Genomic DNA, 10,469 nt, shown 5'->3' with positions numbered 1-10,469 from the left:
CTGTTCTTGTGTCATATCTATGGACTTGACTGTTTGTCATAAACAGAGAAACAATATCATGATACTGAGGACTGACGGGGAAATTTGACTGCTTTTTATGGTAAAAGGTTTTTTAAACTTGGGATAAGAAGAAAGCAAGCTTAAGACCGACCGGCACGAAAAAAAAAGCGCCATTCCGGTGCTTTCTCGCATTTAAACACTATAAACAATATTTTTCACATTGTTTCACTGTAGACTCTCGAACAACAATGAAGTATCATACTGTTTGGATAACTACAGCTGGCAGGAGATTTTGTAAAATGTTTGACAAAAGTTTATATGATTATTACGGTAGTTTTACAAATGAAGGAATTAAGTTGATGTTTGCAAATGATATATCAAGGAAGTTAATTGTAAAATTTGAGCTATCGCTTGCACTACCACTTCCCGCTGTGACATCACAACAACGCTGAAGGCTTATTATAATCGCGATAGCGGGTCATTATCTACAATTTACTGTATAAATAAAAAGCTCAAATAGCTAAAACCAAACTGACTCTTAAATATATCACAAACCGCTTGAATGATCGTGACTCGTGGCTATCTACTATCTTATATCCATAGGCTCCTGACAATCTATAACAAACGTACCTTCGAACCCAGACTTATTTTTGAAAGTTTTTCTTCTTTAACCACATGTAACCCAGGATCACTGTTTGTGTCACGTTTCATAACATGCGTAAATATAGAGGACATATGGGGCGAAGTTAAGGTCTGGAAATTTGCAAGAAAGTGGAGATAAAAATCGATGAAACTTACCATGTGGCGAGTTGTTGTTGTCCTTAATATGTACACGAAGTTTCGGAAAAAATAGTCTCCTTCACCTTTCCTTCAAGGAGACTATTTTTCCCGAAACTTGTTTACAAATCAAGGACAACAACAACTCGCCACATGGTAAGTTTCACTCAGTGAGCTTGGGTTACCTGTGCTTAAAACCAGATGGCTACAATTCTGTGAGATTTCCCCTGGAAATAAACAGTCTTGAGAGTCTTTTCCACGTGATCTGACGCAGCCTGCGTAGAAAGCGCTTGAAAACAATGGGCGCCCATTATTTCAAGCGCCTGCCGTGTAGACTAGGTCCGACGCCATCATGTCCACCAAGAAATGACCTAGTTAACGAGAACAACTCAATGAGGAGTTGCCCCACCTCCTATATATACACCCGCCGGGACTAGGACCACTTCAAATCAATTCCCCACCCCTGAGCCCCGAAGTGCTGGACCTCTCCCAGGGGGCCCGCCCTTTGTGAAAGGTAAATCATGCGTAAGTGAGTTTGCTGACCCATTTAAGTCCAAGTACATGTAGGACGTAGGCTTTTTGTGCCTTTGTAATTGGTCATTCAAACAGTTGACGTGTTTTAAACATGTCAACCCTGTAAGACTGTAGCTCGGACAGTGGAATACAGTCTTTTTTTCAGTTTTTACAGTGTAATCATGTTTTTAAGAACTATTTAAATTTCTTGGTTTCCCTGATTGAATTTATACTCAAGTATTTATCCTATTTTGATACCTCACCTCTTGTTAATTCTAAAGCGAGCATGTGCAAAACGAACTTGAAATTTATTTCCTTCATACATACAGGAAATTTGATTAAAAAGAGCAACAGGAAGAAGCTATCACTGAGGCACGTGTACACGATATCGAATAACGGTAGCTGAATCATTTCAATTTAAGAAACCCCCAGCACTTGGAATAACTTAATTGTGCGGATATCACCGACATGGCAACTCAAAAGCAAAGTGCGCCCTCATTTGCCACAATTCTTTCTGTTTTGTCTATTGGGTTTTATTGTGCCGGGTTTTTAAGAGTTGAACTGGAACTAAACGAACAGAAGAAGAGAATTAACGCTCTTGAAATCGTCGCAGAGACTAAGCCTCCATCGAGTGAAGTACACTCAACAATAACCAACAATTCTCAGCGTAAGTTTCTTTTTAATTCAGCCTAGGTTTGTTTTTACTTGGTAAAGTTGCCAATTTTTGAAAGATTCAACAAAATTACAGTTATTTATTCCAGATAATAGCTAGCTTGTTCTTCCTTTTCCTCGCAGTTGCAACTATCGGAATAAGTGTGTGTGCGTGTCGTTTTTTGCTTGTTGAGGTGACCCGCTTTCCAAAGGTCATTAGACCGCGTTCTCGAACTGATTTCTTGTGGTAATTATGAAGGCAATCATGAAGACAATTTCAGTGGAGCAACAGTTACCTAGTCAAAAAAGTTCAACATTCAACTGCAAGGATCATTTCCACTTTCATATGTTCACACTTTACAGATAGCTCTTTCACCGGCACGCACCAGATAAGGCTTCTTTTACTCATAAGAACGGTGATTTCGGCGCGATTTCCGCTTGTAACGGAGCAAATCACCGCCCCACCGATTGCGAAAGTACAGCGTTACCTGTCGGATAGATGCTGTGCCACACTTTGATGTAGTGTGAATAGTAGCTGAAAAAAAGAGAAATGAGAACTAAAAACTATATACACTGTTCACAGGTAGCCATTACGACAACTGAAGGACCTGAAGAAGGATCACGAGTTTATCCCTATAATATACAGATTTTGCCAAGACTAAAAGCGAATCGTGACTCTATTCCGGTCCCTTAAATAACCCTGACTTCTCTTTTCATTAAGTATCTACACAGACGTCTTTGCGGCTTCGTGCGTCTGTTGTTTTTATTTTTTTTTTAATTTGGAGCCACCGTAGTTTTTACAGAAGGATGAGGTACTTCGCTTCAAAGGAAGCGGCGGACATTTGTAAAATGTAAAGCAGGTTACACAATGAGTTTCGGATTTCTCACAGCATAACACAATTTTGTCAAACTCAAGAACTTAAATTGCGTAACTGAATGCGACATGTGATTTCGCTTCCCCTTTGCATCTACTTCTTGTTATTTTGTCACTACCTTTTACTGAACCGGATTTGTCAGCGTTATTGACGGACCTGAACCAGAGGATTCGGTGAACTTCAGTTCCATGTACTGAAATAAGTCTTATGTTGCCAACGAACGAATCGACTGACTGACGAGGCTCAAAGTACGAAATATATTTCAAGGATTTTAAACTTCTAGAGCATTTTTATTTTACATTTTTCTTACGTGCGTCGAATGAGGTAAAGACGAGATGTCTTACTTTGCAAGTAGTTCAAGTGAACGAATCGAATCTTTTAAAGAATCTTAATCTTAATCTTAAAAAGTAGTCTATTATATTTGAATTGTAATCACAAGCAACAAATTTAATTAGTTAATTAATGGAACCATTAAAGACTTGCTTTAATTATACTGATTCCAATTGCGGAGCTGTTATCACTCGTTTTAGGCATCGGCAACTGATAATTAGTTATTACAGTTAGATATTTGCTGGCGAAACATTTTAAATTTATTTGTTTATAGCCCGTCCCTTAAGAATTACATGTCAAAAAAAGATATTTGATAGTATTTATCTACTCAAGGCTTAGTTGCATGAATACGTGTTCTTTGAGCTTTGAATTTATATTTCGCGGTTCTTTCACCTAAATCATTTGTCTGATTATTTACCCCGTAATGCCGTCAATCGTCATACTGGTAGTAACTAGCTCCCACTCGATGAGTTGTAAAGCTTATACTGTACAGTCTTCTTTTTACCATGAGGGTTGAACATGACAATAAAGGTTGTTTCTATTCTTTTTAGAGCTTCAGTCGCTTGAGCTCCACAGAAGCAAACGTCAGGTTGATAAAGTGAATACGACGCTTAAAATAAACAAACTTATATCAGAGTTAAAACCACACATCTGTCAATCAAAGGGTGTCATGTGTTCACCAGGACCTCCAGGTCCACCCGGACCGAGAGGAGAGAAAGGAACCCGGGGACGAAGAGGACAGAGAGGGAAACAAGGAAACAAAGGAGATCAAGGAATTATGGGATCACCAGGAAAAAGTGGCAAGCAAGGCATCATGGGACCTATTGGATCACGTGGCGTAACAGGTCCGAAAGGACAAAAAGGAGACATGGGGCCCGCGGGCATGCCGGGATCTAAAGGAGAGCCCGGTGAATCAATTTCAGCACCTTCTGTTGCTGTTTCTCCTGCAAGGTCGACTATAAACGAAACTGGATCAGCCACGTTTAAGTGTTCAGTTATTGGTAATCCTAAACCTATAGTAGTTTGGAGTAAATTGAACAGTCAAACAAATATTAGCCAGTCATTGGTATCAGGAGAGACTTTGCGTTTACAGAACTTGAAAGGAGGTGATGCGGGTGTGTATAAATGTTCAGCGATAAACATCTTGGGGCAGGCGTACGCAGTGGCTCAGCTTGTGGTGAATGGTAAGTTAATATTTTTTAGAAGATTTATTTGTTATTATCTTAGTTATTGCAAGGACTTAGCTTAAGATATGGGAGAAAAAGTAAATTTTATCCGGAAGAAAGATCTTACATTTTTATTTCATTTTTCCTTTTTTATTCCCAAGACATATGTAACATTCTTAATTTTTGTTTCTTATACTAATCAAATGTCTAACGACAGAAAAAACCCTCGTTTGTTACAGCTCTTGCACTATTTGGCTGCTGATTAAATTTTTCGCGAAACGTTAGGTAGATTTCAATTAACAATTAATGAATGACGCTGAGTTTCTTATGAAGAATTTTGGAATTATGATGCGAAAACCGAATTCCATAATTGTTTTATTATTCATTCAAAATAACTCCTAGTCTGAAAACATAGCTAAAACATGCTTACCTTCATCGATGTTAAGTTCATCCACGGCCTGGCCAGTACCTCACGCATGCGCACAGCCGTATCACCCAGGCAGTGGATTTTCCCCGTTCATTGATCCGACGGCTATGCCATGCTGATGAGCCCTGATAAGGGCGAAACAGCTGTCCTTGGCTGCCACTACCTGGGTGATATGGCTGTGAGCATGCGTGAGGTACTGGCCAGTCCGTGCGTTGGTGTATTTGCGCCTCTGGCTTTAAGTTTGTCTTATCTTCGATAGAACACGTTTAGGGTTGTCCAGCTCCGCAAATATTCTCCAAATAGCACATGTCGCCCTTCGAGTTGTCTTCTTGCTGTTCTTGCCATGTTTTTAGCTATTATTTCGCCTAGTTCTTACTCTTGAAGCGAGTAGAATGTCCGCCATTTTTGTTTTCACAACCCAAACAACTCAACCTCCTCCTCAGTTCTTCTCGCGCGCGGTTAACGGTGCATTAACCTACAAGGAAGCTGTACTTTTGACGTTATCGGTTCATTAATCGCAAATTCTTCCAAATTTGGCCATCAGTAGCTGGTTATGGTGAATTATGCGTGTACTTTTAGCCAATCAGAATCGGGGAAATATTTTGAATAAATAATAAACTCTGTTAATAGAAGGTTAATTGTAGGTACTACCACCTGGAAAGGATTTTTACCTCTCGCTGTCTGGAGAAGCGGCGTTTTAACAAAAAAGCAAAATATTGTTTGAGGAGGTGCAATTATTAGTTACGCAACACCTCTCCGGTTCAAATATAGCGTCCGAATCCGCTGGAGTTGTCAGTCCAGGAAGTTGGTTTAGTCTTTTGCAAGTTAGCAGAAAAATTCATCTTCTCTGTTTGCAGTTCGTCCATCCATATCTCTTGATCCGGGACCTCATTATGTTGTTGAAGGAAGTAACGCCATTCTTCCTGTATGTCACGTGACTGGGCATCCCACACCAGTGGTCACGTGGAGCAGATCATTTGGTCAGCTGCCCCAAGGGAGGATACAGAAAAACAACAGTGTCATCAAAGTTGTTGGTGTCCGTAAAGTTGATTCTGATAACTACCTCTGCACTGCAACAAACCTGTTAGGAAGTGTTGTAAAAAGAACTCAGTTAAATGTAGTTTCCCTCCCTCAATTCACTGTACAGCCACCGGCAAACCTTACAGTGTCGATTGGCCAAACTTTAACTTTAAACTGCTCTGCTACTGGGGATCCTCAGCCAGTCATAAGCTGGAAAAAACCAGGACAACAACTTCCAGTTGGACGAAGCCAGCATATCAATGGTGCGTTAGTTATCAGGGACACCAAAGAGGAAGATGCAGGGAGTTACATTTGTACTGCAACAAGTGCGGGGTTTTTCTACGTGGAAACTACCATCGTGATTGAGGTTGTTAAAGCTACTGGTAGAGGTAAATAAAAAAAATCAGTATATTAGCTACATAGTGCCTTAATATACTCGTTTGATAACTTTTTGACTCAGATGACAGAGTGTAAAACAAATTTTTATAACGCTAGTCAGTCGTCTAGTAGGTGACCAAAATCAAAAATAGGCGATTCGAGTAAACATAAAAGTTTTTCGGCTATTGACTAGGTATGGTGTATTTTATTTCTCTCCCAGTACTGTACCGAAACATAATTAACTGATTAAGGCGATAAAGGTGGTGAATATATCACTGGGGGGAGCTCCCAAGGTATTTTATAAAATAACTAAGATAGTACGCGCGCTCTGATTGGCCGAGAGCAGTGTTTGCATGAGAGTATGTAAACATGGTTGTGGCGTCAAGTTGTTTGGCTTTTCGCGCGCTAATCACGCAAGCACCAAATTTGAAAAAGTTTTCGAGTTCAAAACTCGACAAGTTTACTTTATTTACCCATTCCTTCGTCGGCTGAAACATGGAAAATCGTTACAAAGAAGGTGAGTCAATTTTTCTTCGCTTAAGCTGACATTTCAAGCGAGAAAACTCCGTATTTTGCAAAGCATCTTTTTGCAAAACAAGAACTCATTACGCGTGCAAGACTTCGTGGACAAGATTTTGCGACTGGTAAGAATTTCTCTTTTAATCAATGCCATACAAAGAGTTTTGCGTTTTTTTCTAGGGAAAGTTATTTTATAAAAGCAATAGAAAACTTTTTTCCTCTGTTTGTATAGCCTGATATAAACACTCGAGGCGTTGGGAGAATTCTCGACGGTTATGCAAACCCTCGACTTCGTCTCGGGTTTGCATAACTGTCTCGAATTCTCCCAACCCCTCTCGTGTTTATATCAGGCTATGCAAACACGGAAAACGTTTTCTATTGCTTAATGATAGTCAAAGGTTCATACCTATACGATCATCCTAGGATTGTCAGCTTTTTTTATAGATTACTTCATTGTTGTTGAGCGGGAACGATTTTCATCCACGAACTGAGAAGAATCGCAAAGTTTTTCGATCGCTGTGATCACTCTCGTTTAACCTGCGATCAGGCGTCGTACATATAGAGATGAGCAGGGCCATCCATAAAGTATTTGTTTGCGAAATAAGTAAATACGTACATGCACTGTTTACAGGTAGCTATTATGACATCTGAAGGAGGATCATGAGGTTATACTATAATGAGATCTACCTATCAGATAACCCACCCAGCCCAGGAAAGGCTGGCCACACCAACGGGGTCTACGTCCTCTACTCAGTTTCCGAACAGTGGTGTAGGTTTTTTGTTACGTCTCACAATTTTCTTCCTTATCCCTGAAGTCTAGAAAGTCTAACTTTTTTGCATATGTCATTACAAAGGCAGCACTTTCTTCTCAGTTGCTTAAAGACCCTGAGTGTTGGCGCTCTCCCAATTGAGCTAACCAGGCGGTGGTGAAAAGTACGGAGATATTATTACTGCCTTTTACTTTTAATCACTCTGAGCCCACTGATCCCCTCGATTTTAAAAATACATGACCCTTTGAGAAAAGTCCGATAAATCTCTGTTCTCAGTTTAAGCCTTTAGGTTCTGGGAAAATCCAAGTATTTACTCAGTATTAAGAATGAAGATGATAAATAACCAATTTACTGATAAGCTTGCTATTTAGAAGAATAAATATTCAAAGTAGCTTTTTGAGAGTTGGACATCTTGTCTCCAAACTTGACGTTCCTTAGCAGAAAATACTAATTATCTTTATAATGGCCACTTTTACCTTTTACACTACCTTGTTACATCGCTCGATTCGAGGTTCTTTCTTGGCCTTGGAACATTCGCACACGGCTTTATTAGGTGCCTCGCAGCCTCTCGTCTTCGCGAGGCTGTTCGTTAGCAATTAACTCAAGGGGTTAAATCTTTTGCTAAGCTCGTCCTCTTATTCTGGAACAGGTTAACGAAAAAGGACAACTACCAGAGTAAAGATCAATGAAATAAACACTTCTCCGCGAGATTACTATATATTAAAGTTACTCAGATCTTTTTAGACTAATCAAGCATGTAGAAACAAGATAAACAGATAGAGGGCAAGGTTTCCTACTCTAAATTAATGTGCTCCCAAAACAAAAAGCTTAAGTAAACAAAAGATTAATAAGTAACTTTTATGACGTGATGAAGAACAGAAAAGGCATTGTTTTCGAGTGAACAAGTGATACAGAACAGAAAGTCCACGAGCCGTGTGCGTGTTTATGAGTCCCGTGCTCTTCCCGTCTTCAACCAATCGTCGGGTGGATTCATTTGCACATTTGCAACATACGCGTATAGCTGTCACATTTGCACGCTCAAATTTGTTATTGCCTGCCGCTAAGAAAAAATAATAACGACGCAAAATTTATTGTGTCTTTGATGCAAAATAACTCGGAAGGCTCCATCGGCCAACAACAACTCTTTCTTTCCCTTAAAAGTAGACTTCCTAAGCTTTAAAAAGAGACCAAAAATAAATATGTATGTTGAATATTCGCGGACTTTAATCATGATTTTTCGAGGATTCTAATTTCACTTATAAGACCTCTAAATTTTACGCAAAATGACCCGTTCGCAACTTCGGACAAAATAACGAACTTCAATATCTCGAAAAATATGCTATTTCAAATTAATTCTTTATGTAGTAGAACAGTTTGGTTCACTATTTTCAAGGTAATTTTTGCTTATGCAATCGAATTGAGTTCAAACTATTTTTCGTAAATTACGTTAATTCGTGACATTTCTAAACAAATCGAACAGCGTGCGCGTATAGGTAAAATATTTCTTAATGAAATAGAATTAAGTGAAGACATCATAACAATGATGAAAGTGACTAGACAGGAAAGTGGGGATGGGCCTTTGTCTTAAGACAGGAAAACTCAATACTACGGTAAGTAAACAATGGTGCTCTGCAATGCAAAGACGCTCTACCTTCGTATAGGCACCTACTGTAACATATGTTCCCTGGAATGATGGAACAAGTCCAAGCCTTATCTTATATGTTTTTATTGCAAGTTGATTATCAGCTTTCATTTCTAAAATACTTAATCCACGGGCTAGTTAGCCAGAGGCACCTTTTGATTGAAAAGTGCTGAAACCGTGTTTCTTCCTGCGGCCGGCACACTGCATTTTAACAAGTCTGTGTTTGTTTTGTGACGGTATTTCATTTAGAGAAATTCTGACAGTCATTTTTCGTGTACGCCGGAGCGCGGATGAAAATGCTCAATTTTCGCTAACTTCATACTCGAAAGAGCGCCGATTTAGCGTTTTTCAAACTTTGCCCTATTTCTGAAAATATAAAAAGCCGTTACAAGTTTTAATGTGATTTTTTAAATAAGTATACTATAGAGATTATTTGGGCAAAATATGAAGAAAGTCAAAACTTCACGACGGTCAGCCGATTTTCGAAAATTACAGACATTGGCTCTTAAGGAACTGACTTCATAAGTTTCGTCTCTGTCCTTCTTTCGAACGGTAATGATAAATTCGCCGATGTAAGCAGTCTTGAGCATCGATCTGCTTTGGGGGATTTTTGATTTCTTCTTGAATCGTTTTTTTGTTGCTCTCGTTAGATTGCTCTGATCTGCTAAAGTCAGGCCATACTCAGAGTGGAGTGTACTCTGTGAACCCAGACGGAAAAGGATCCTTCAATGTATATTGTGACATGCGTACTGACGGTGGAGGATGGACCGTGTTCCAGAGAAGACAAGATGGCTCGGTAGACTTCTATCGCGGATGGAACGATTACAAATCAGGCTTTGGTCAGCTGACGGCTGAGTTCTGGTTAGGAAACGACAAGATCCACAGGCTGACGGCAGCTAGACCCAACACTCTACGAGTGGAGCTAGAGGACTGGAATGGAGTAAGAGTGTATGCCAAATATGGAAAGTTTAACATTGGTGATGAGCAGGCGAAGTATCGACTTGAAGTGGGTTCATATTCAGGGACAGCGGGAGATTCGTTAGCATATCATAATAAGATGGCGTTTAGCACCAAAGACAGAGATAATGACATTGACTCTCGTAACTGCGCTGTGGACTACACCGGTGCCTGGTGGTACACGAATTGCCACGATTCCAATTTAAATGGAAAATACCTGAGAAACAAACGTGATAACCGCGGAGCCAGGTGGTATCACTTCAGAGGTTCTCTTTCACTTAAATTTACTGAAATGAAACTGAGACCGTCATCTTAGAATGAAAATCAGTAACAGGACTAATTCAACCTTTTAATTCAGTTCATTTTTATTTTAAAAGCTGAATTTGTTCACAGCGCACTGTATCGTTACAACTAAGAGGAAAAGCAACTTTTTACCCGCCCCTT

The 10,469-nt window shown here is 39.6% G+C and overlaps 1 protein-coding gene across 1 annotated transcript; it reads left to right on the top strand.

The window, feature by feature from the left end:
• Nucleotides 1-1,698: 1,698 nt before the first annotated feature.
• LOC140951331 (uncharacterized) lies at nucleotides 1,699-10,469 on the top strand. The gene is made up of 4 exons (XM_073400597.1): nucleotides 1,699-1,957; nucleotides 3,698-4,330; nucleotides 5,597-6,148; nucleotides 9,719-10,469. Exons 1-4 carry the CDS (start codon nucleotides 1,759-1,761, stop codon nucleotides 10,339-10,341), a joined length of 2,007 nt encoding a protein of 668 aa, XP_073256698.1. The 5' UTR covers nucleotides 1,699-1,758; the 3' UTR covers nucleotides 10,342-10,469.

This window comes from Porites lutea, chromosome 1, assembly GCF_958299795.1.
Source record: "Porites lutea chromosome 1, jaPorLute2.1, whole genome shotgun sequence".
NCBI lineage: Eukaryota > Metazoa > Cnidaria > Anthozoa > Scleractinia > Poritidae > Porites > Porites lutea.
This window is presented reverse-complemented; position numbering and strand designations above follow the sequence as displayed.

Bases quoted from the DNA above. Each gene is read 5' to 3' on its own strand.
- LOC140951331 (XM_073400597.1), top strand. From the start codon at position 1,759: ATGGCAACTCAAAAGCAAAGTGCGCCCTCATTTGCCACAATTCTTTCT. The intron at 4,331-5,596 runs GTAAGTTAATAT...CTCTGTTTGCAG, and splicing joins GGCTCAGCTTGTGGTGAATG to TTCGTCCATCCATATCTCTT. The intron at 6,149-9,718 runs GTAAATAAAAAA...TGCTCTCGTTAG, and splicing joins TGTTAAAGCTACTGGTAGAG to ATTGCTCTGATCTGCTAAAG.